The sequence below is a fragment of the Mastigoproctus giganteus genome, chromosome 9 (genome assembly GCF_048544385.1).
Source record: "Mastigoproctus giganteus isolate SK-2022 chromosome 9, ASM4854438v1, whole genome shotgun sequence".
NCBI lineage: Eukaryota > Metazoa > Arthropoda > Arachnida > Uropygi > Thelyphonidae > Mastigoproctus > Mastigoproctus giganteus.
In genome coordinates, this window is record NC_143583.1 from 97,433,437 (window position 1) to 97,461,007 (window position 27,571).

The 27,571-nt window shown below is 37.1% G+C and overlaps 1 protein-coding gene across 1 annotated transcript in view; it reads left to right on the forward strand.

The window, feature by feature from the left end:
* The window catches only part of LOC150080575 (enoyl-CoA delta isomerase 3, peroxisomal-like), a 49,681-nt gene that overhangs the window by 11,678 nt on the left and 10,432 nt on the right, over nucleotides 1-27,571 (forward strand). Inside the window, exons 3-4 of the mRNA XM_090381494.1 lie at nucleotides 3,961-4,127; nucleotides 22,514-22,724. Coding sequence (XP_090237620.1) covers nucleotides 3,961-4,127; nucleotides 22,514-22,724 — 378 coding nt within the window. The remainder of the gene's footprint in view (nucleotides 1-3,960; nucleotides 4,128-22,513; nucleotides 22,725-27,571) is intronic.

Consider the following 27,571-nt stretch of genomic DNA (forward strand, 5'->3'; position numbering starts at 1 on the left):
TCTTACAAAATCTTACAGTTAGTGAAATCAGCATTAGTGAACTGCTGTTTCAGTGGGAAATAAGAGGATGTAGTCCACCTTTCATCCACAAAAAATTTCTTTTAGTCTATGAATAGCATCCATAAACAGCATTAATTTACTTCTCATTAGAGATGTTTTCTTTGGGAAAGTCAACCACATCCATACAATCAGTGTATGTTGATGGATGTCATGAAGAGAGATTTTCTCTTTTATAATTTCTCAGAAATACTGCATACCATACATTGCTTTCTTTTGAAAAACAGTAGCAACTACTTGCCAGGGACAAAAACATAAAACAATACTTTGATATTATCGATGTTTTTTCTGCGATAGTGCATACTGTGGCACTTTTCTGTTATAGCCACCGTAACTTCTGCGCTATCTATTGGCGGCCGCGTAAGCTATAACGCTCTCCATTGACATAGATATGACAGCACGTGTGGTCTGTGATATTTAATGAAAACCCGACGATAGCGCAGCAGTCACAGTCAAGCTTGAAAAATTCTTAACAAGTGAAATTTCACTTCTTTTCATATATAATATATATTCTCAGTTCTTTCTGCTGAATGGGACTAAAATTTAATGGCATTGAATCTTATGGCATTTTTTCAATCAAAGGGTTTGACATGCAGCTAGTTAAATTCATTGATAAACCACTTACCATTATTGCTACCATTTTTTTTCCCCCACATTATTCACATGACTAACAGCTGATGCTGTTTATATCCTGATGCTGCTTTTAGAGGTGATGAATTTTGAAAATACTGTAAAGCAACCATAATCTTGGAAAACACCTGCACTAACACCACATATTTACTGGAAAGTTTCATTACTACCCACTTGTTATCTCAAATGCATGACAGACATGGCTGTGGTACCATAATTACATTTTTTTTAAAAAAAAGTTTTATTCATTTAATTATTTCCATGTCCCATTAAACTATTCATAAATGTTCCTTTGTATTTGTGATAAAAAGGAAATGATTCAACTATCAAATTGACAATATAAAGACCTGTTTGTGTGAAGGACTAATGTAAAAGCTCATTAAAATTACATGCATTAATCTTTAGTCTTTAAACATGTACTCATCATCATTTTGCTTAATGTAACACTTTTGAGCAGGCCTGGCCAACCCAAATCATTCTGCAGGCCACCTTGACGAACTACAATTTTCCGCGGGCCACACAAAATAAAACAATCTTTTAAAAATAAAAAATAAAATGTCATAAAAATTTATTTTTATTATATATTTACATCAATGAGACATTTGCTATTCTTTGCGATCACTCAGTTTTTTTAAAATCTACTTCAGTATTGGTAGTTGCGTAGTTGCACATCTTAATTGATTTTCCAGATTTTCATCTGTTATTGAAGCTCGAGATTTACGTTTAATAAATTTTTTTTTGAAAAGAAAGTGTCACAAATGTATGTGGCTCTGAAGTCGCTCACAATTTTTTTTTTTTTTTTTTTTTTGTAAAAAATCTTAATTTGTGATACTTCCTGCTGTCACATACGTGTTGTAAAGCGCCTCCATAGCCAGGTGGGAGGAAGCAGCAGTAGTGCGTAGCACATGCTTCTTGATTAAACCAGGGTTCGAGCCCATCACCACCAAATACGGAGGATGTGGAAAGGTCAGGGAATGACCACTGCATATCCTGGAGCAATATGGGCTTAGTTGCTAATGCTCCTAAAAAACCAAAATAACAACAACAACAATGTGTTGTAAAAGTTGATTTTTGATGTAATGACGTGAATGTGTTTTAATTTATTGTTGCACTGTAAATCAGTTACTTCCATCTGCAGAGTTTCCAGGACAGTGGAAACGTCAACATGCAATGGAGAACAAAATATCCCAAACATTTTATCATATTTTGCGAGTTCTGAGAAACGATGATCAAATGCTGCTGAAATTTCTTTTATCTCATTGGCATTCTTTGAGAAGTTAAGATGAAGTCATTATTTATCATGCCTAGTGCAGCTAGTGAATGATTTCCCACTGATGTAGTCGGTATATAAAAATCATCTGGTGGGCTGCAAAAAATAATGTGGTGGGCCGCATGCGGGCCCCGGATTGGCCAGTCCTTCTTTTGAGGAACACAACTATTATGTTAAGAAGGGTCTGATTATATACATATGAGGGATGTTCAGTAAGTTATCTACCTTGGCTATAAATGTACTTGATATATAAGAAACTAATCTAATAAATTTCTGTATCTTATTGTACAGGTCCAACTGTGAAGTATGGAAGAACAGAGGAGATTTAAAATAGCCAACCCAAAGGAAAACATGGATGTCATGAAATTGGTGCACTGGAACCATCATCAAATTTTTGAAAAAAGATGGGAATTATTCATGAATGAAGCAGAATTATTCATGAATAACTGAAAGCTGTAGATGGTGTTGCTACCTCTTCTGAATGACAGATAAAATTTTGGTCTAAGCAGTTTAAATGAAGTCAAGAATCCATAAAAGATGACCCCTTGCTTGAGACAACCAACAGGAGTGACAACTCCAGAGATGTGCCAAAAAATTGAAGACTGGTTATGTACAATAAACATACTAAAGTGTCTGTAATTTCTAGAGAATGTAATATTTTTGAGGGATCAGTATTGATGATTTCCGGAACACTTGACTGGGTGAAAGATTCATTCTCGCACCTCTTCAGAAACAGCGTAGGGCACAAATCTGTGTGGAAAATTTACACATGCATGATGCAGATATAGAGTATTTCTTTCAAATACTGTAACTGGTGATGAAATGGGAATTCACTAGAAACCAGAAACAAAACAGGTGTCCATGCAATAGTAAACCATGGGTCACTACCACCCAAAAAATTTTGGAATTCAGGGAGATCATGACCACCATTTGAAGATATGAAAGAAATTCTTTTGATAGGTTATATGCCAAAAAAAACCCTGAAGACATCTATGCTGCTGGGAACAGTGATAAGGGAAATTGACATGAGGTGTCTTGTTTCTTTATGGCAGTACTCCTGTGTGCAAGTCTCATAAAGCAATTGCTGCTGTGAGAGATGGCAGATTCCAGAAGTTAAATAACCCACCCTACAGACCAGACCTGTTCCCCAGAAATTATTTCCTTTTTCAGAAATCTGAAGAAACATCTTTGAGGGTATCTGTTTTTAAGTTTACCAAACAACTGAAGGCCAAGAAGGATTAAAAGTTTTCTTTTGGAGCTTATGGGCTCTTCAGATATGCCACTGTTTAATATAATGCTGATCTCTAAATGGTATTTTCAGTGATCACAACAAAGACTTCTTTTTTTTTTCTGATATTTTTTTCTTTGGCCTTAAAATGGAGGACATGTATTGTTCTCAAGGGAATATGTATTGAGGAAGAAAAATTAGGTCATATTGTTCATTTATTACTGAGATAGATAACTTTTTTTTTTTTTTTTGAATGACCCTCATATTAGGCTATGATAATATTCATTATTTTTGCAGTTGTTGCCATCAGAAGGCATCTTACTATAGAACTCTTGCAATCATCATTAGCAAACCTCTAGGAACACCCTGAAATTGCTTGCCAGAACTAGTGTATGTGTGCTTAGTATATGCCCTACTGTCAATGCAGAGCACATACTTAATGCAGTGTTTGCAAATTTTGTGTAATATGTTCACTTGTAAATGATTAATTCTCTCAATTATTTGCTGTTAAAAATATTTTTAAAAACTATGCAACTTGCTTGAGAATTGACTTCTTTTCTGTAAATATTATTTTCTCTAAATGCATACAAATGTTTGGCAAAACTAACTATATTTTTCACTTAGGAATATCTTATTTCTTCTCTCAGTTAAATGTTCCTGTATTATTTCTAGAAATATATGTTCTTGAATCGCCTTCCAATATGTTGCTATGAAGTAACTATAGACTAGTGTGGGGTTATAAAAGAATATAATAAATATTCTGATTAACTTTCAGACAATGACAGAATTGAAAGAAACTCTTTTATCAGCTGTGAAAGATTCTAGTTGTCATGTTCTGATTCTTAATGGGAGTGGCAATAATTTCTGCTCAGGACTAGATCTAAAACCCTTGCTTGGGCCTAAACGGGAAGAGATTGCAGATGAAATGGCAGTTGCTGTAAAGTAAGTATATTTGCCAGTATTTAGAAGCAAGGAATAGTCTTTAGTTATTATTATGATATCATTAGTTTGATAGATTATTTCTTACATTATATTAAACAGTGGCATATCCAAGGAGAGTTATAAGCCTCAAAGTAAACCTTTTAATCCTCCTTGGCCTTCTTTGGTCAAAAACAAATAAATGGTTCATATGAGCATGAATCCATACAGCTTTTATAGCTGAAATAAACCTGTTTTAAGTTTTGTATGTGGTTATTATACAAAAATTACATAATGATTGATAGCAATAACTAATAGTGATAAAAGAGGAATAATCTAATTTGTATTCCAGATATTTCCAAATATATGTTATTCATATCTGCAAATGTCTGGTTTTTGCCAGACATTTTCTGGTATTGTGTCTTTTAAATGGTTTTTTGGCATTTACTTTTCCTTTTCTAGATAATCTAGGTGGCATTGCTTGTGAAAGATGGTCATTTGTCCATCATTTGTGTCTAGTGTATTTAATATTATGGGAATTTAATGCATGTTTATTACATAATGCAGCAAGTGGAAAATGAGACTGATGCAAAAAAAAAAAAAAATAATAATGATCCCGCATATGAGTAAACTAACCTTGATTTATTAAAGTAACTTCCACTTCCTCCCGCATCACACTGCATGCAATGATCACGAAGCAACTGGAATGACTAGTGGAAGGCCATGACTGGTATATGTTCAATGTTCTTTGAATGGTGTTGACATCATGAAAAAATAGCCTTTTAGTGTTGCCTTGGGCTTCAGGAACAAAACGAAGTTGCACAGGGTTAAATCTGGTAAATACGGGTGGGTGCGGCAGTACGTAGACTGTTTTTGCTAGCCAAAAACTCCCGAACATCGAGTGTGTTGTCGTGCAAGAGGAACCAACTGCCCATACTGAGGCTATACATATTGGATTCTCTCCAACAGACATTTCAAAACATCCAGGTAGTAGGCAGCAGTAACACTTTGGCCATTGGGCTCGAACTCTTTGTGCACATTTATTTCCCTTGCTTTCATAGAATGTGATGAGTGTGGTTTTGATTTTTGACCATTGTTGACAAACGTTTTTGGCTTCAGGAGAACTTGCTGGCATCCACTTCACACTTTATCGCTTTATTGTGGGGTCCTACTGAAAATACCATGTTTCGTTACTCATAACGTTCGAATTCAGGAAGTTGAGTTTGTTTTCAACGGCCTCAATGTGCAATGTTCAACTCACATCTGTCATCCACCATCTATTAACAAATGTGGAAAAAACCACGCACAGACCTTTGTTTTCTTCAAATCCTAAATTATTTGCCAAATGGTACCTTATTAATGCACAGATCTTCTGAAATTAGTTGGAGCATTGCACATCAGTTCATTGATAGTGATTTTCCACATCTTTTCAATCATCTCTGCCATTCGAACCATTTTTGCTGGGTGGGCCTGAATGCTGATCATCATCTAGTGATTCTCTCCATACACTTGCTTCATTTTTGAAATGTTTCCATGGCACTTTTGCACAGTCAAACACACAACTCGGTTTGCCCTTTATTCCATTGTTCCTCCATAACACAGATATAGGAGAGATGTGCAGTTCAGCTGACACTACTTCTAAAATGGCAACAATTTCTGTTGACCTTGACTGTGGTACTTGAGGAACAATCACTCTTATTTCGTGTTTACTTCTAGTAGCTGGCAGCACCAGCGCTTGTGTCATAACATCAGCCTTGTTTTCCAATTGCCGTACTGTGTGTATGCACAAGTCAGTCCTTTCTATATCATTATTTCCTTTAATTACCTGACATTGATCTATAGTGCATAAGTAGGTGGAGATTGTTTTACTATGAATTTAGCCACACTATCCTGTTCAGCAACAACCTTGAATTATAACTGTAAGCCTGATGCCATCTAGTATAACACGTGGTGTGTCACAAGTATATAGAGTGTATGTGCTGATAGACAATTGCCTAATCTCAGTTAAATAAATTAAATAGATTAATTAAATAATCTCTGTTTTATACTACTAGTCATATACAAGTTGAAAGCACTTAGTTTTTTGTAAAACATAGTGGTAGAAAAGGTAAGCTCAATCACTGAAGCTAAAATTTTTTCCTACAGGAAGTTATGCACTTCACATTATTACTAAAGTATATCAGTTAGACTTTGTACTGTTCTACCAAAGCCTGTTTAATATTAGAAATAAAATCTCTTTGTTTGTAGATCTGCTATACACCATTTTAGCCATTTTGGGAACTTGTTTTATTTCTGACCATGAGCTTGGTGATCTTGCAGATAATTTCCATTTTAATGTTGCCATCTACTGTTGTGATGCTAAGAAAAATCAGGGGACCACAAACCACAGGTTTGAGAAATAGTAGCTTCACTAGCTACAGCCCAGTTCTCTCTCTCTCTCAGCATCTCTTCCTATTGATTTGACTCTGAGTTGATATTTCTTAGTTTTTCACATATGCAGATCAAATCAGATGATTCCATAATGGATGCAGGAAAATCAGAAATAATCCAGCTAACATTGCTAATAAATTGATTGAGTACTTCACATCGATCTCTAAGAAAGACTTCACAGTGAGGAGAAACTATGTGATTAAAGCTGAGCACCATGAAATTAGCTATATTAAAATTACAAAAGATTGTTTATTAGAAAAACTTTTAGCCTAAAGGCAAAGAAAGGGATGCCCTGGAATGGGCATCCCTCAAAATCACTGGATACCCAGTGATTTTGAGGAAAGTGGCAAGAGAATACACCGAACCATTAGAAATAATTGAGAGTATTATTGGATTGCAGAAGTGACACTATTGCCAATACATAAAAGCAGTCCTAAGAGCCAAGTGTGTAACTGAAGTCAGTTTTACTTAAGTGGTAGAGAAAAATCATGGGGGCAGTGAACAAGAATGCAAGGAGATAAAATTAGAATCTTAGAGATGGTACTCTTTAAGAAACAAATTTTTTTTTTCTAAAGGAAAAATCATGTACCTATCCTGATTAGCTAAGTCACTCATGAGCTGGATGTGGAAAATAATTTCAACGTTGTTAATTTAGATTTTTTCCAAAGCATTTGACAGAGTCCTGCAAGAGAGGTTATTGTATAAGTTGAACATGTTTGGATCATGGTAAGATTCTTAGATGGATCACAGAGTAGTTGCCAGACAGAAGGTTGTGATTAGAAATGTGATCCCTCAAGAATAAGTACTGGGACAACTGTTTTTGATTTTCTAGAATGGCATCGGTGAATGGACACATGGCATGTATCCATTGATGTCATAATTTGCAGATGATGTCAAGCTTGGAAGAATGGTGACTAACACTGGTTTACAGTGTATCTGGGGTTTGAGTAAAAGTATGTGGCAGTTATTTATGCATGTTTACTGATTACTAAACTGAAGTCCGTTTGTTTCTATCACGTAAAGATTTTTCACAATTCGTTAACAAAATATTACCTAGGTATTATACGCAAATGTGTACATAACTATAGTTTCTGCAATGGTTTACAAGTTTTATACCACTATATTCGTAATCAGTATCAAATATGTGCCTCAAATACAACAGATTGTGCATGCTACGCACACTGCAAGGTCATACTGCAAGGTAGCCATTCCCGCTCTTCTGGCCCATCTGTGATTCCCAGAATTTTATTTTCCAAGTGGAGTCTGGGAGACTCCTGTGTGTAGTTACGGGTTAAACTTGTCTGTACAATCCACTCAACCACAGAGCCTATATAAGTGGCACATCCCTTATGAGGTCACAGTACTCCTGTAAAAACCGTCGTGAGCTCTCATTGTGTGTTAGTTTTCTTTTAGTATGGCAACCAGAAAGTGTATAAACAGTCCCAATGTATGTGGTTGTTTTGTTCCTGTAAAGCAGAGGCAAAATATTACCGATTTTGTAAAAAAATTGTATTATGTATACTTTGACATAAAACTAGGCAATCAGGATAAGTGGGCACCACATAAAGTATGCCATACATGTGTTGAACATCTTAGAAAATGGAGTCAAGGAAAAAAGGTGTACTTGCCATTTGCTGTTCCTATGGTGTGGTGCGAGTCAGTAAGCTATGTCGAATGTTACTTTTGTGTATGTGACGTTAAAGGTAGGTTACAATTCAAAAAATAAAAAGGACCTCAAATATCCAGATCTACCATCAGCCCTAAAACCGGTTCCGCATGGACCTGATCTGTCTGTAAAACCTCCACCAGAAACTTTGGAGTCCACATCTTCTTCCACAGAAGCAGAAGCTAAAGAGGTTAGTGAAGAGGAATGTTATCAACCAGAAAATATTTTAATGCCACAGCAATTCACACATTGAACTGAACGATTTAGTAAGAGACTTAGGTCTTCCAAAGTATGCTGCTAAAGTTCTGGGATCCAGACTTCAAGTGAAGAACTTACTTGCTCCATTTACATCATTTTCCTGGTACAGAAATCGCGAAAGGGAGTTTATACAGTATTTTTCACAGGAAGGTCCTCTCGTATATTGCAGTGATATCACTGGTTTAATAAGTGTGCCTTAGGAGCTCCATCTTATGTTCCTAGTGAATGGAGACTATTTATAGAATCTTCTAAGACTAGTTTAAAAGGTGTTCTCTTGTATAATGGAGATAAGTACACATCTGTGCCAGTTGCCCATTCAGTCTACTTAAAAGAAACTTATGACAATCTTCTGGATAAAATTAAATATCAAGATCACAAATGGCAACTATGTGGAGACTTAAAAGTGTTATGTATGTTGTTGGATACGGAGGATGCGGAAAGGTCACAGAATGACCACCATATATTCCCGGAGCAATATGGCCTTGGTTGCTAATGCTCCTAAAAACCAAATAACAAGCTATGTATGTTGTTGGGGCAACAGGGTGGGTACACTAAAATGCCATGCTTTATTTGTGAATGGGATAGCAGAGCTAAAGCACTGCATTGGACAAAGAAGCAATGGCCTCGGAGGCACAATCTTACACCGGGGTCAAAAAATATTGTGCACGAAAGTTTGGTGAAGCCAGATAAAATACTTTTACCTCCACCACTGCATATCAAGTTAGGCATAATGAAGCAATTTGTTAAAGCATTGAATAAGGATGGCAACTGCTTTAAGTGCCTGTGCAGTAAATTTCCCAGTTTATCTGACGCAAAGCTTAAGGAGGGTATCTTCATTGGTCCCCAAATTAGAAAATTGGTTTTAGACGGTCAGTTTGAAACGGCTATGACTGACGTTGAAAGGGAATCCTGGATTGCTTTTAAAAGTGTAATGGAAAATTTTCTAGGAAATCATAAATCACAGAATTATGAGAAAATTGTTCAAAATATGCTTGAAAAGCATCGCAATTTAGTTTGCAATATGAGCATCAAAATTCACTTTTTACATGCCCATCTTGATTTTTTCCCTCCGAAAATCTTGCACAGATGAGTGAAGAACAATGGGAGAGATTCCATCAGGACATAAAGGAAATGGAGCAGAGGTACCCAAGAAGGTGGAATTCAAGCATGATGGCCAACTACTGTTGGTGTTTAAAAAGAGAGAAACCTGGCACTGTACATAAAAGAAAAATGATTAAACATTCTTTTCAAACAAAGAGACGAAGATCTGATTAATGATAGTTTCAGAATTTTGATTAATACTTGTTAGTATTTACGTATTTTTTGATATACGGAAATGTAATCCTATTAATTTGTTATTACTAAATACAATAAAGTTATATACTTTCATAAAAAAAACAATACTTTTTTATTATTTCTTAAATTGTGATGTATCTGTATGTGATAGAAAAAAATCTAAGTTATATTTGAAATCACAGCAACATATTTTGGCGGTAGGATCTTTTGAAATTCAAACCCCAGTGAACAAACTTAAATTTGTAAACTAGCGTAATCAGTTAGTGCCATTCAGGTCATGCTGGACCTGATACATTCTTTCCACATATAATTTCAGGTAAACAATCACTGTTCACTTCCAAAATTACTCAAATAATAGTCTGGCTATATTTAGAAAGGTACAGAAAATTTGAGTGATTAACCTAGAACCAGTAATTTCCGAGCAACACTTTGTCAGATTCGTTTGATCCTCGCTTGGTTAATTTTAATCCTAGTATTGGCTAAAGATATAATAGTTTATAGCCTCTAACTATAGATATTATTTATCTCTAGTTTGATGATCTAGTTCCATTAACCTATAGTAAACTGATATTTCATTAAGTTTAAAGAACCTACTGTCTTCACCATATTTCAGCATGTTAGTCTTCTGTCCATTTACATATAACTACCAATGCTCTTTTATATTTTTTAATTAAAAATTTGAAATATAAAAAAATGAAGGGTTTTTTACACATTGGTTTGAATGAAATACAACTTTTCTTAATCTGGCTAAAAATTATTTATAGCTGCATTAAGTTTTATCTCCTTCCAGTAGATAGATTTTGATGAAATTTTATATTTGGATCTCTTATGAAGATTTGTCAAAGAATTCTAAATTTCATTAAAATCAGACCAAAAGACGATTTGGCTTGCTTTTTTTTTTTTTTTTTTCTGTATGAGGAATTAAAATATATTTTGTTATCTGTATACCGATACTTGATGAGGAAACGTCAGACTGTCACCATATTTTCAGCATAGCTTCTGTTAGTCCCTGGGAAGATTTTAGGATCTATTCCAATTCACTATTCCCCCTCCACACACCATCCTATATTAATTTCAGATGTTTGAGCATCACTCTAGAAAAAAAAGTTATATAAATATCAAATTTTAATCACATTTGTTGGGCCCTGTGGAGGTTTTAGGACCAGTTGTGATTTCATAGATTCCATCTCCCTCCTACAGAAACACTGCAATAAATCTGGACCAGTAGTTCTGATCCTCTTCAGAATTTCACCACCTACAGTAATTAGTACATTCTTCTTGAATTTCTGTACTGAATAGGTTTAATAGGTTAACCTATACACTGAGTGCTTACTGAATTATGACCACCCCTATGAAAACTGAATGCAACCCGTTGACCACATGAGGTACAAGAGTGCAGAGTTAGTTGACCTACGTAGCATAGATAAGGTGTCAGTGGTTCAGTAGGTAGTAAAATTTCAAGCGTGATGGGTAAAAGGAAGGAGTTATTGGACGTTGATAAAGGACAGATTGTGGGTGCTCGACAAGCTGGTGCCTCGATTTCCCAAACAGCTGAACTAGTGGGGTATTCGAGAGCCGCTGTAGTTAAAGTGTACCAGTACTGGAGTCAAAATGGTCAAACAACGACCCGGCGGCAAAACTGCAAAGATCAGCGAAAGGTAGTAGTAGTAGTAGTAGTGGCATGTGATGCAAGAAAGCAAGTGTATGAGCTTATGTTGCATCAGCCAAAAAAAAAAATCACACCATTCCCTCCAAATGCCTGTCCAGTTCCTCCTTAAATTTATTCAACCTATCAACTTCCACAACGACAGATGGAAGTTTGTTCCAGCAATTAACCACCCGCTGGCTAAAGGCAAATTTCCGTACATCTATTTTACATCTGTCTTTTCTTAATTTGAATTTATGCCCCCTTAGGTTCGTAATCTGAACAAGTGGAAGGATCCCATTAGAATTCAGCGTGCTCAACCCATTCAAGGCCTTATACACTTCAATCAGATCACCGCGCAGGTGCCTAGTCTCCAGCCACTGCAATTTGCAGAACTTAAGCCTCTCTTGGTAAGAGGATCCCTTCATTCCCCTCACCAATCTTGTTTCCCTTCTCTGTACACGCTCAAGTAAATCTACAGCCTTCCTAAAATGAGGCCTCCAGACCTGTACGCAGTACTCAAGGCGTGGCCTGACCATTGCCTTATACAGAGGGATAATCACCTCCTTTTCTCTGCTAGCAAAATTCCTATATATCATTGACAAAACCCCATGACCTGCACTGGCAGCCTGTCTGCATTGCTCAGAAAACTTCATATCTGACTGCACAATTACTCCCAGGTCTTTTTCATTTTCTACCACCTTAAGTGTAGTACCACACAGTTGGTACGTTTCTCTGGGGTTACTTCTACCCATATGCAGTACTTTGCATTTGTCAAGGTTAAACTTCAGTTGCCACTTCTTAGTGGCGCCTGCGTAGCCAGGTGGGAAGGAGCAGCAGCAGTGCATAGCACACGCTTCTTGATTAGACCGGGGTTCGAGCCCGTCACCACCAAATACGGAGGATGCGGAAAGGTCAGGGAATGACCACCGCATATCCCGGAGCAATATGGCCTTAGTTGCTAATGCTCCTTAAAAAACCAAAACAACAGCCACTTCTTAGTCCATCTGCCCAAATTATCTAGATCCTGTTGCAGTAGCACACTGCCATTACTGTCATTAACAACCCTGCCAACCTTTGTATCATCTGCAAACTTCGACATTAAGCCTGATATACCTTCATCAATATCATTGATAAATATACAAAACAACAGTGGACCTAACACCGAACCCTGTGTGATTCCACTAATAACATTAGTCCAAGAAGAGCAGCACCCATTGATTACCACCCTCTGTCTTCTCCCACTTAACCATCCTTTTATCCATTGTAGCAACTTACCCTTAATACCATTCTGCTCCAATTTGTACAATAGTCTTCCATGCGCAACAGTGTCAAAAGCTTTCCTGAAATCCAAATATATGATATCAAAATTATTTTTTGCATCCAGTTCCTTTGTAACCACATCATAATATCCTATCAAATTTGTCAGACAAGACTTTCCCTTATCAAACCCATGCCGTGTCTTGAATTATCGCTGCAGTCTTGTCTAGATGATCCTGAAATGCATCTTTAACCAGTGACTCCATTATTTTACTCGGAACAGAAGTTAAACTAACTGGTCTGTAATTACTCTTGTTACCCTTCGATCCCCCTTTGTGAATTGGGGATACATTTGCACATCTCCAGTCCGTGGGAACCTCCCCTGAGCCGAAGGACGCTCTCATAATTATGGCTAAGGGTTTGCTTAGTTTCTTTGCCGCCTCCTTTAATATAACTGGATAGATCCCATCCACACCAGGTGCTTTTCTTATGTTTAACTTCAACAATTTCTCCTCCACTTTGCTTTCAGTTATTGCAAAATCATTAAGTATCCTGCTACAATTTGATAACCTTCTGCCATTTTCAAACCTTAATAATTCCTCATGTGTGAATGTAGATGCAAAATACTCATTCAGTTTGTTTGCTATCTGAGCAGGATCATCAACAGTCGAACCATCGATATGAAGTGGACCAATCAGATTCATCCCCTTCCTTTTAGAGTTTATATAAGTAAAGAAATCCTTGCTGTTTTTCTTAGCATCTTTTGCCAAAGATTTCTCGTAATCTGCCTTCGCCTGCCTAACCTCCTTTGTCACCTGATTACAGACTAGCTTATATCTGCCATAGGCTTCTGAGTCACTTGATAATTTATATGCATCCCATGCATTTTTCTTCTCTGTTACAAGTCTCATTAGTTCATTAGATAACCATTTAGGCCTAAACCTTGAACAATATTTCTTAATAGGTATGAAACTTTTAGTAGCTTCCACGATTAATTCCTTGAATGCTTCCCACTTAGAATTTACTGTTGGTAACATCGTCAGTTGGTCCCACTGTACAGAATTTAAAAACTGTTGGAGACAACTGTACTCGCCAGGTACAGGTTGATGTTAGAGGTGAGCGCCTGGTGTGATGACTCATACAGGTTAACAGGTGCAGCACTGTTCAAGAGTTGACTACCCAATACAACATGGGCCAACCCAGAACAATATCTGGCATGACCATGCGTCGCATGCTCGCAGGTATGGGCTATACCAACAGACGACCCCTACGGCATCCTCTCCTAACCAATGTTCATTGGCATAAAAGACTTTCCTGGTGCAAAGAGCAAGCATGCAAGTTGGACATTAGAAGACTGGGAGAAGGTGTGCTGGTCGGATGAGTCACGTTATTTACTCTACACTGTGGATGGTCGTATACCTATTTGGCATCAACAACATGTGGCTCTTGATCCATCAGGCATGGTATCAAAAGTGCAGGCCGGTGGAGGTGGTTGTATGTTGTGAGCCATGTTTCAGTGGCAGGAACTTGGACACCTGATGCACGTGGAACAACGTATCACTGGTCTCCGCTATTGTCAACTGCTTGCTGACCGTGTACACCCCGCTATGTTACACTTTTTCCCTAATGGCAATGGTGTCTTCCAAGATGACAATGCGCCGAGCCATCGGGCTCTTGATGTGCAGGAATGGTTTGAGGAACACAGTTCTGACTTCCAGCATATCGATTGGCCTCTGAACTCCACTGATATCAATCCCATAGAGCACTTGTGGGACACTATGGAAAGGCATATCAGGCATCTAGATACACCAGTCACCTGCATTGCTGACTGCCTTACACACAGCTTGGTTGGCCATACCTCCTGAACACTTCTGACATCTTGTTGACTCAATGGCACATCAGATAGCTGCTGTACTGAGGGCAAAAGGAGGACCTACGAAGTATTAGGTAGGTGGTCATAATTCAATGATCACTCAGTGTATATTAACCTAATATGTAGGTTAATAGGTCCCATTTAATAGGTTAACTTATATCCCCTATGCACTTCCTCCCACCTCCAAAAATAAACTGATATGCAAATCTCCTCTCATAGCTAACATCACATGGTGAGGCTTTGGTAAATGCTTCTTGAGTGCGCCTCCGTAGCCAGGTGGGAAGGAGTAGCAGTGCGTAGCACACGGTACTTGATTAGACCGGGGTTCGAGCCTGCCACCACCAAATACGGAGAATGCAAAAAGGTCAGGGAATGGCTACCGCATATTCCCGGAGCAATATGGCCTCAGTTGCTAATGCTCCTAAAAACCAAAATAAACAAACAAACAAACAAGCTTCTTGAGTACAGTATAGAAATTTCTATCAACGTCTAAATGTTATTATTTTCATCAGATAACCCCTTAGTTCCATTATTTGGTAATTGAACACACCTGAAATCAAATGTTATGTACACATTACCTAGTTTGTTATACCTTTAAAAAATAATAATAAAAAAATTCTGCTGGCATGACCACAAAGTCGGGGGGGGATTTACAACTACAGTAGAGTCCTGATTATGGAGACCCGATTTTCCGTGGTTCCATGTTATCCGAGCTAGCTCTTGGCTCAATTTTTACATAAAGGCTAAGTGATGCCTTAACGAGTTGTTTGTGTTCGTATGTATGATGAGTAAGACTGTGATGAGAACAGACTGTGCTTTGCTGATTCACGGGATTTCAATGACTCATCTCCCCCACCCACTAACTTCAACAGTTTTATATGTCAGGTTCAGTTTGACATCTCACTCAGGTAATTTCGCTTGTGACTAAAAAAAATTAAAATTTTCTGTTTATACTCTGGCACAACAACTAGGTCTGTAGAGTTTACGATATCTCATCAATACCTATATTTATCGTATTTAGTAGTCACTCGCTTGAATCCCGGTCCACTCAAGGACTGTGTGCTATGCACTCTCGCTCCTGACCACTTGGCTACGTCAGGCCAACAATTAGTTTATCGGTTCTGTGTGGCTTCTTTATTTTTATTTTATGTACAATGAGTGTAAATGGAAACATGTCGTGGTTTCATTAGAGACTAAGTTTGATGCCATCAAACGAGTAGACAAGGGAAAAACAATTAAAAAGCTGGCTAGAGAGTTAGGTGTAGGTGAAGTGACTGTAGGAGATCTGGCATTGTAACCATGTAAGACAAACAAGGCTGGCTGTTAACACACCAATCACTGTTCTGCATGCTACTAATAACCCAATGTACTCAAAAAGTAATGATATTACTAAAACTGATTCAATGGAAATGGAAGGAAACACTGACCACGAAGAACCCGTTCTCGATCTCTTCCCAGAAGAAGAGATGGAAACAGGAAGACTGTACTTCCCGAAAAGAAAATCTGGTCAACATAAGCCAACAGCCCCTTGGACAGAAACTGAGGACCACACTTCACCAAAACAATGCCCAGTTTTCTTCAGTGGAATTGTAGAGGGTATCGCAGCAGCAACCTTGATGACATTCGGGACCACCTCCTCCAGTATAACCCAGTTACCTTTTGCCTCCAAGAAACTAACTTAATAGCTTCTGTTACTACCTCACTTAAACATCATGTTATCTACAGAAAGATAGTTTCTCATGTAAGCAATTCGGCTCATGGAGGGGTTGCACTTGTAGTCAGCTCCAATATCCCTTCCCGTCCATTAATGTTACAAACAAATCTAGAAGCAGTAGCTGCTCGAATATTCTTTTGTTTTTCTTTTACCATTGTCTCCTTATATCTTCCCTTTAACCAAGACATTTCTTACACTGATCTTGAAACTGTTGTATCTCAGCTCCTTCCCCCCTTTTGCATCATGGGAGATTTTAACGCACATAATTCCCTATGAGGTGATAGAATACATGATAAATGAGGAAAAATACTAGAAAAGCTTCTAGATAAATTTAATCTTACACTACTGAATACTGGTTTACCCACTTATTTTCATCTACCTTCTGGGTCAAGCTCAGCAATTGATCTCTCCATTTGCTCACCAGCCCTTTTTCCTCTGTTTGACTGGTCTGGTCATGATAGTCTACTGGGTAGTGACCACTATCCAATAGTCTGTCATATAGAGTCAAATTCACCACCTTGTCATAATCAGACAGCCAAATGGAACTTTTCCAAAGCTGACTGAGTAAAATACAGGCAGCTAGCAATCCTACAAAAAACAGCTGTTTAAAATGTGTCAATAAATAATGCTGTTGATTATGTAACAAACCAAATATTGCTGGCCACCGAAGAATAAGATCAAAAACCCTGGTGGAACAATGAATGCAATCAAGCCAAACGAGAGAAAAATAAAGCCTGGAATAAATTTCACAAAATCCCTACTGCTGCTAATCTAGTACACTTTAAGAAAGCTAGAGCCAATGCTAGACGCATTCACTTTCCAAGTAAAAGAGAATCGTGGAAACACTTTGCTTCAACTATTATACTGTCCACCAAAACACAAACCATCTGGAAAAATATTATAAAAATGTATAATAAATATCCTCCTTTGCATTTATCAATACTGAATGTAAACGGGAATGATGTTTCACTACCTCAAGACATAGCTAACACTCGTGGAGAATCCTTTGCTCAAACCTCTGCCGTATCCTCATACTCACCAGACTTTCAGAAATTAAAGTCCCTTGCTGAAAAGCAGACACTAAATTTTAACACGGTCCACCACCAGACGTACAACTGTCCCTTTACCATAATTGAACTACAGCTTGCTCTTAACAGCTCAAAACCTAGTGCTGCTGGACCTGATGGAATTCACTATTTCTTGTTAAAAGAGCTGAGCGAAAAGTCGCTTCATGTCTTACTCCAGCCATATAACCGGGTTTTCACAGAAAATACCTTCCCTGATACCTGGCAACACTCGTATGTCATAGCATTATTAAAACCTGGCAAGGACTCAACGAACCCACATCACTATCGACCTATTGCCCTCATCAGCTGTATGGGCAGAATAATGGAAAAAATGGTAAACTCTCGTCTTGCCTGGTTGCTGAGCAAATACAACGTTATCAGTTCATCGCAGTATGGATTTCATACAGGTAGATCAACTTTAGACCTCTTGATACAAATGGAAAACCAGATTCGCAATGCCTTCTTAAGGAAGGAACATTTGACTACAGTTGATTTAGACGTTGAGAAAGCTTTTGACACAGCTTGGCAATACGGAATTCTCCATGAACTATATACATTAGGCTTCAGGGGTAATATGCCAAGGTTTATACAGAACTTTTTGAAGCAGCGATCCTTTCAGGTCTTCATTCAATCCACTCTCTCCCGAAAATTCATCCAAGAAGGTGTTCCACAGGGCTCAGTTTTAAGTGCCACTCTATTCATTATAAAAATCAAATCAATTACTAAGGTCATTCCAGCCACTGTATTTACTACTTTATATGCAGATGATTTTAGTATATCTTGTCACTCCCAGAACATGAGAATGATTGAGAGACAACTGCAAGGAACTCTTAATAAGATTACAACGTGGGCTGCAGATAACGGTTTTCGCATATCACCTAAAAAACTGTTGCAGTTCATTTCTGTAGAAGACGTAATCTCCACCCTGACCCACTTCTAAAGCTGTGAAACCACAATATACCTGTTGTGCCTTCCATTCGATTCCTTGGATTAACTTTAGATAAAAAATTGACCTTTCTTGACCATATTAAATAACTTAGAACCACCTGTTTCAAGAAATTAAACATTTTGAGAGTATTATCAGCTACATCATGGGGTGCTGACCGTCATACACTCCATTTATATTATGCTATTGGAAGATCAAGGTTAGACTATGGATCACCAGTTTACAACTCTGCTAGACCTAGCATTTTGAGGTCTTTGGACCCTATTCACCACAGTGGCCTATACATTGCTCTTGGAGCCTACTGCACATCTCCTGTGCAGAGCCTCTACGTTGATGCTCACGATTTCCAACTCTCTCTACGAAGACAAATTTTGCTGCTAAATTATGCTGTCAAAATAAAAAGCCAACTCCTGCATCCATCGTGGAAACATCTACTTACACCATTTTGGGAGAACTTGTATGCCGTTTATCCATCAATAAATCGACCTGCTGGACTACTCCTTTGCTCACTACTTGATAATTGGCATCTTGACCTTTCTAAAATAGCCACCACTAGTTTCATTACCCCTCCATAGGCTTTTTGTTCTGCTACCTGTGATCTGTCCCTTCAAGAATGGGGGAAAACTACTCTTTCTCCACAGAATATAAATCAGCTTCATAAATCTCTATTTGAGAAATATGAATCTTATACCAGGATATACACAGACAGCTCCAAAACTGACCATCATGTCGGTGTTGCTGTTGTTCTTCCATCATCCATAATCTCTAGTCAGTTACCTTTAGAATGCAGTATCTTTACTGCTGAACTACATGCCATGCAAATGGCCCTAGAAACTATAAAATTGTGCCAGTTTACCAATAGGATTATTTTTACCAACTGTCTCAGCGCTCTTCTCGCTTTACAGCAACCAAGAAAGCATCACAACTACCTACTTGGTAATATTCAAAACTTGCTGGCTCATCTAAAATTTTGTTGGATCGCTAGCCGTGTTGGCATACCTGGCAATGAGAGTGCTGACCATGCAGCCAAATCTACTGTGCAACCAATTGATGACTCTCAAAATTCCTTTTACTGACTATAAAAGTCTTATAATAAGGCAAAACCAAGAAGGCAACAAACTCCTTCGGATTAAACCAGAAATCCAGTCTTGGCCATCTAGTTTCCGCTCTAACTGAAAGGAAAAAGTCACACTTGCAAGATTATGAATAGGACATACACGCCTTACTCACTTTTATATTCTTTCTTCCTCAGACCCACCTTCTTGTCTGAACTGCCACGCTCAAATCACAGTCCAGCACATCATAGTTGACTGCCCTCTCTATAATGGAGTACGGCAAACCACCTTTTTTATCAAACCATGCAGTTCAAATCACACCTACTTTGCAGCAAATATTAGACAACAGATCTGATATTGATGCAGTTTTCACTTTCCTAAAAAGGATATAATGCTTAAATCTCACATAATACACATATCTCACTTTTAATAATGCCTGTTATCTCCTACCATTGTTTGGCGCATGATGGCCTTTAGCTGTCGTTGTGCCATAAAACTTCCAACAACAACTGGCATTGTAAAATATGTTCTGCGTGCACTAGTGTCTTTAAAAATAAAAAAAAAATTACAAAATAAAAATACAGTAATAATAAGAAAATTATCCTCTAGTCCACCCTTCTATGGAAATAATGTTAGGTTACCCCCTCCACTTTGGGAGGGGTTTAAGCTCCCATGGGATTTAATTTCTACTCCTGACCAATAACACCCACTGTCTGTTTACCGAGTGCGCAACAATACAGTTGCTGTCACAGAAAACTTCGGAGTGGTTTAGCAAACTAGACCACTAAACCACTCTGAAATTTTCTGAACTTGTTGTTTGGGCTTTTTTTTTTACCTTCGCCATAAACACAATTACATATATACACGTACATGTATTCTTTTTCTTACAGTACATTGTATGTACATGCATTCTTTTTCTTACAGTACATATGTATGTACATGCACTTCCTTAATGGCAGGAATGAGGGAGATCCTAGGGGGGGAGGGGAACATTGTCACAAGTTCAGTATATGAAAATTTTCCATATTAACTGAGTTTGACCCTATCCAAGCTGTTCTTGGTCCACATTAGTTCAGATAATCGGGACTCTACTGTATTTGATTTTGACAATACAATAAATTCTGCATTTAGCAGTTATGTGGGCTTGAACCATGGTTAACTGAAACATGTGCATTCCTTCACTAACTAGACATTCAATTTACAGTCAATATACACAGAGCAATGTGGCCTTAGTCACTGGTGCTCCTAAAACCCTAGTACAACAACAGCACTAACCACTCAGGTACTTTAAGCACCTATCATCAACCAAGATTATCTGTTGGTAGTCTACTAAGTCACCACTGAGTTCTGAAAGCAGGTCAGGTTGGTGGTGAGACTCACATGGAGCAAAAGTTTTCCTTTTGGGAAGTGAGCAATATACTTATTAATTTAAGTTATACTCCAGCAGTTACTGTATGGTCTGATTTTGTCTCTTTTAGAACATCTTTTATTAAATAAATGAATATACACCATAATACCATGTTAGTGCTGGCTTCCAATGTAGGTTGCCTTCAACTTTCTTTACCTTGTGTAGTTCTCCTCCCAGGAGAATACACTTGATGTGATTTCTGTTGATCTAGCAACAGACTGGTTAATTACACTAGTAGATAGTTAAGTTCTGAAGATATGTTACCTTCCCACAAACATTTGTTCAAAAGTTATTTTGCTTTGTGCTTGCTTTCACTTGACATTTCATTATATCTAAATGTTATTATTTTCATCAGATGCTGACTTCCAAGGACAAAAAGTATCATTCCCATGTTTGTGGAGTAATTAATTCAGTGATTGAATTTTATGAAGTTAAGAAAAAGCAGTTAGTTCTAATTGATCAGAATAAAAAGTGTGCTTCAGTAGTTACAGATGTAACTCTTGGCCCATAGCAGAAACATCTGTTTAACATTAGTTGTGAAAAGTTAATTCTCAGTCAGTGCAAGATTTTGTCATAAATGAGCCATGGCTTGGGGTCCTGTTATATGATGAGGCATAGCCATTTCCTTTTGTGCAGATAAAAATTTTAATTGCATATTTTAGGGCCTCTTCACATGCTTTGGCTTAGGATCTCATCATGTCTAAATCTAGTGCAGGGCTGGATTTAGAATGATGAAAAGCATTGCTTCCTTTGACAGCAAACATCAAGGGCAGGCAGTACTTTTCTAGATGATTTTAATAAATGTGTGATCTATGACACAAACAATAATTGTTATGTTTCAAAGAAAATACTTCCATCAGTGTAGAAGCTGCTACCCATATTGAAGAAAAGGAAAAAAATTCTCTCTCTGATTTAATTTTTGTCACTTGGTAGAAAAAAAAAATCATTAATAAAAAAAATTCTGTTGTCAGCTAAAATACTGTTCTGAAGATTCAAGCTTTGGAGGGAGTAACATGTCTTAAATTTCTTGGATGTAGATATCCCACGAAAATGGTAAAATTTAGATAAACACCCCTTACAAAAGAAATATTAGTGATATGTCAAATGAAAGAAAATGCAAAGTGGAAAAAAAAAAAAAAGAAAGAAAAGAACCTTTAAACAGATGTCTATGGGAAACTAACACATAACTTAACTACCTGCTAAAGTAATGAACTGGTCCTTTGCCAGAGCAATGCTAATCATAGAGTGGCTTATCATAGAGAGAGCTGTCTCTTGCCACGGGATCATATTTAGCTTGATGTTTGATAGTTGTTGGGCCATTTTCATTGCATGCTAGATGCTATTGTGCTTGAATGCCCCAGAAGGTGATAGCATCTGTGTTTCTTGCACTGGCAAGTCAGGTGCTGACTATTGTACTGCACTCAAGTCAATTAGGTTGAACTGTTGGCTCATTCTCTCAGTGAATTGTATAGGCACATTCTCCCTCAGTTATCTGATCACCTGCTTTATATAAAGTGGTACAGACACATGACACTCTGAGTGGTTGATCCCTTGAATGATGAGGGAAGGGAGCCTAATAAAGTACCTACTTAATATGTAATATAATGAACAGTTTGCAGAAATTTTTCTTGTTTTCATTGTGAATTTAATGTAAAAATTAATGCAATGATGAATTTTTTTACGGCGTAGATATATATTTAAAAGTACAATTGCTTTGTATAAATCCAATAGTTCATGTCAAAAGTTCTATAAGGAATACCAATTCTCTGCAATTTTTTTTTTTTTTTTACAGGGAATTAACAGAGGCCTTAGCATCCTTCCATAAACCCCTTGTTGCAGCTGTAGGTGGTTGTGCTGTAGGGTTTGGGGTTACACTGCTTACATACAGCGATATTGTTTTGGCTAGTGACACTGCCACATTTCATACTCCTTATGCACAACTGGGTTATATGCCAGAGGGTGCAGGCACTCTTACTCTACCTCAAGTTGTTGGATCAACAGTAGTGAGTATTACGTTATTAACAGTACTGAATGTTAAATAATGTTTTGAGATATGCCATTTAAAATTCTTACATTAATAGGTATTTTCTTATTAGTTGCATTTAGTGAATTTTTTCCCCTCCTCAAATGTCCAATCTCAGTTCCTATGACAAATCTAGAGAGGGAACACTGACAGTAGGATAGTACATTGAGGCACTACAACCTTCCTGACTGTATTCATAACTGACATTGATCCACTTGAATGATTTTCACCAGGTTTTTAATATTCTGGCCAATATGTACACTTATTGGACAATACATGCATACATTTATTGGCCAGAATATTAGAAACCTGGTGCACAATAACAGCTATGCAGAATATGCTATTGTAATTTTGAATTCACCAGTGCTTGAAAGGTGTGTCAAGGTTGACTCTGTCCTATTCTTGTTGCAGTGAAGACAGTATATCTGATGTTTTTAAAGAATCGTGCCATAAAATACCAGCCCAAGTGCCACGGAGTAATGGCCTGGTACATGGATGTGAGGTACTCTGGATTGAAGAGCTATATTTGGATTTTAAAATGTTAGGAAAACATTTAAAAGAAAAAAGCTAAACTCCTTTTTCCAAGCCAGAAGAGAGAAACACGAACAGACTTTCTTCACAAGTGAAGATGATAACATGTAGAATTATCAGCTTGCTTGGTCTGGTTAGGTTTGCTTTTACCAGAAGTTTGCAATTTGAAAGTTCTATTTCTTGAGTTCATTAGTTGTCTTCTTTCAAAACTTTTAGATTGTGAATTGGATTGCAAAAAAGTCAGTGCCACTCACCTGAACTGTGCTCATATTGCTTTTCTCACCACTTCTAGCCTCTTCTTTAAAATAGACTTGTTGAAGTTTGCCAGTGTTGTAGCAGTCTGGTTAACCAAAGAGAGCCAGCATGTAGACATAGGCTTCAGAATCTTTTTTACTTTCAGTGGTGTGCATCAGTTAAACTTTCTAAATCTATCTTTTCTTTTAGCACTTCTTTCTAAATAGTAGTAAATTTCCACTAAGTATTCGTTCACTTTCACAGGAAGACATCAATCCTTGCTTTTCAGCAAACAAATTAATAAGATAACAAGGATAGCCTATTACCACCAAGAGCTCAATCTCCTCTTTCAATACTCTTGCTACTTAAAAGGCAGTTCTAAGAGTGAATTTGGTAACTACAGACCAGTGTCTAACTTCAGTGGTAGGGAAAATCTTAGAGGTAATGATTAAGATTGCAATCCAGGAACATTTAGATAGATAAAGCATTCTGAATAACACACAACAGTTTTTTTTTTTTTTTTTTTTTTTTTTTTAAGGGTAAATCAGGTTTAACTAATTTAGTAGGCTATTTTGACACAGTGACTCATGAGCTGGATGTAGGGAACAATTTCAACATAGTTTTTTTTTGGATTTTAGTGAGGCATTTGACTTGGTTTCTCATGAGAAGTTACTATATAAGCTGGAAGATGTTGGGATTACTGGAAATATTCTAAGATGGATTGCTGGGTGGCTGCAGGACAGAAGGCAGAGGTTATGATTAATGAATATTCTTCAGATTGCTGTAAAGTCAAAAGTGGGGTCAAGGATTGGTTCTTGGATGACTATTGTTTCTGATTTTCATAAACAACATCAACGAAAGGATTGAAGGTATGATGTCAAAATTTGCAGACAGTGTAAAGATTGGTAGAGAGTTAATAATCAGTACTAGGCAGCACTTCTTCAGGAAGACTTGAACAGGCTGCAAGAATGGTTGGAAAAGCGGCAGCTATGTTTTAATGCAGCAAAATGCAAGGTCTTACACTTGGGAAACAGCAACTCCAAAATAAATTATACACTTGGTGGGGTTGAATTAAAAACAATAAAGGAAGACAGGATCTGGGAGTTATAATGCAGGTAGATATTAACTTTTTTGTGCATTATAATCAGGCAGCTGGGAAAGCCTGTGGTGTCCTATCGATGATTTATCAACAAGTCATTTGAAAAAAAAAAAAAGACATTGAGCTTCTTGAAATTGCCCAAAGATGGGCAACTTGTATTGTGGGAATGGCAAAAGGATGACTATAATACGAGGAAAGACTCTGATTATGTGGGCTACAGAGCTTGGCAACCAGGCACCGAACCTCAGAGGTGACCTGATTGAGGCTTATAAGGCTCTGAGAGGGGTTAGTAAAATGAGTGAATGTGAATTGTCACTGTTATAAAGAATTCCAGAACTAGTGGGCATATATTCAAATTATAGGGGAAGAGGTTTAGACTAGATTGTAGGAAATTTTATTTTAGCCAGCAAGTTACTGATTGCTGGAACAGGTTGCCTTCACAGGTAATTGAGGCTGACAGTTTAAATAAATTCAAAGGCCAACTGGATAGTTATTTGAAACACAGCTTTCAAATCATCCACTTCCATTTTGGAAATTGCTTACAAAGTAGACTAAACAGAAGGATGGCTCTAACTTAGTCATTGGCATTTCTGCTGCCGAGATCATGGAGAGTCTAAAGCAAGAGGAAAAGATTCTGCTCTTTTGCTCAGTGAGGAAGTACCTTATAGCTGCATGTAATTACATGGTGTACAGATTTCCATCAGTTGGCAGGGTATCATTTTTAAATTTGAAATTTTTTGTGGAATAGATTCTACTACTTCTTGGTGTTGTTAAAAATAACAATAAATGAAGCAATAGATGTTTTGCAGCATCAGTTCTGTCAGTTTCACTGAGAATGATCCAGACTCTATTATGATAGAAGAGAGAATAGATGTAAAGTGGTCCTTGGTTGGGAACTGGCAAGTACACAAGGAAGGAAGCTTACAATATATAACGAATTATGCCATGTCATATTTGGCATTTTAACAATTCCTCATAGTAGTACTGAGTGAGAGAGAATATTTAACTGAAAAAAATAATTAAATGCAGTTCATCTCTTCCTGGTGAAGCTTTTGAAATGCTGATAACAGTTAAGTCTGAACAGCAGTGCCATTGTTCTGAAGAAAACTTTGACTCAACATTTCTGAAGAAGGCAAAGTCTGTAACAGTATATATTTCTTGAAGCAATCAAAATAAGTTTGTCTAATACAATATCCAAACAGAAACCCACAGACAGAAAAATGTTGGGTTAGCTATTGTTTAAAAGTATATTATATTGGATAAACAATTCTATAGCTATATTGTAATATAAAATGTGCATTTTTCCAGTGAAATTTAATTTATAGTGGACTATTAGATAAAGTTTAAGTGGACTTTAAGAAAAACCTCCTTTTCCCAAAAAATCTGTTTTTCTCCTGTTTTTTGGAAGGCACACTGGCTGCCAACTTCTGACTTTTTGACAGTCAGAAGTTGGCAGCTATGAAAATAAGATATCCTGACTGAAACTCTACAGTACTTTTAGAAACAACAAAAAAAAAAATCAGTTAAATTCTAAAAACAACAATAAGTCTTAATGGCTTCAGACTTCAGAAAAATCTGTATTAATTTCATTTAACCTTCCAACTGTTAATTGGAGAAATGTTTTTCTCATGCATGAACACGGAACAAGTTATACTTTATAAGTAAAGAAGGTAAAAAAATCTTTATTAAAAAAAAAGTGTATTTTCATTTGTAGGAGAGATGTGCACCATTGGGGATTAAGAGGTGTCGGATTTTCGAAAGATATTCTTAGTGGTTGAGCAGGCAGTTTCAGAGAAGCACATTTCAAAAAAATATTAAACAGAAACAACTGAATTTATTTACATCTATAAACATTTATATTGACTATCATCTCCTTTTACCTGTTTTTTTTTTTTTTTTTTTTGGCGCCTCCGTAGCCAGGTGGGCAGGAGCAGCAGTGCGTAGCACACGCTTCTTGATTAGACCGGGGTTCGAGCCCGTGTCCACCAAATACGGAGGAGGCGGAAAGGTCAGGGAATGACCACCGTATATCCCCGGAGCAATATGGCCTTAGTTGCTAATGCTCCTAAAAACCAAATAACAATAACAATTACAGTAAACCCCCGCTATTCGCGGGGGTTACGTTCCTGAGAAATGTCGCGAATACCGAAAACGCGAATACTGAGTTATGGCTCCCATAGTAATAAAGGGGTTCCGTTCCAAAGTATGAAATATATAAGAAAAACTAGTCTAAAATTTTGTCTATGTATGTATTATATGTACCTTCATAATATGACTATGTGAAATGCAAGCATATGGCATCGAAATGAAAATAAGAAACAATTTAATATTAAATGTAATATTTATTAGAAATTTCAAACAAATCTTTCAAACCAGCGCCTTTGCTTGCTAGCAAAAAAAAAAACATCACGCCAGTGCTATCAACTAGTTTCGCTAACGTGTTGATAAAGGAGTTTTGCCTTTTCGCGAATGATGAGTGAACTTAACGGAATTTTATTTTGAGTTCGGTCTTCTGTCCACAGATTTAAAGCTTTTTCCTTTTTTATAATTTAACATCACGAGTTACAGAGCAAATTTTTGAAGCAATTAGCGCGTTTTCACGGAAACTACGGCGGATTTTTTCTTCCGATTTTTTGATTGATCGTACCGTTGACTCATTGATTTTATAATGTTTTGCCACTGAGGAGACACTTTCACCATTAGAAATTTTGTCTAATAACTCAATTTTATTCGCTAATGTCATCACCTTCTTTGATATTTTCACATTTCTCTTTTTATTCGTAGCCATATTTTTGTAGGGGTTAGAAAGAACTTGTCCACAATAAAGTCACTTTCTTCCATTAACACACTCGAAAAAGTCGGTTTTACACTGCAAAACGGTAGATTTATCATTTTTGTAAGCATATCAATTTATAAATTGATAAATTTATTCGATTTATAAACATATAAATTAAAAGCAAACG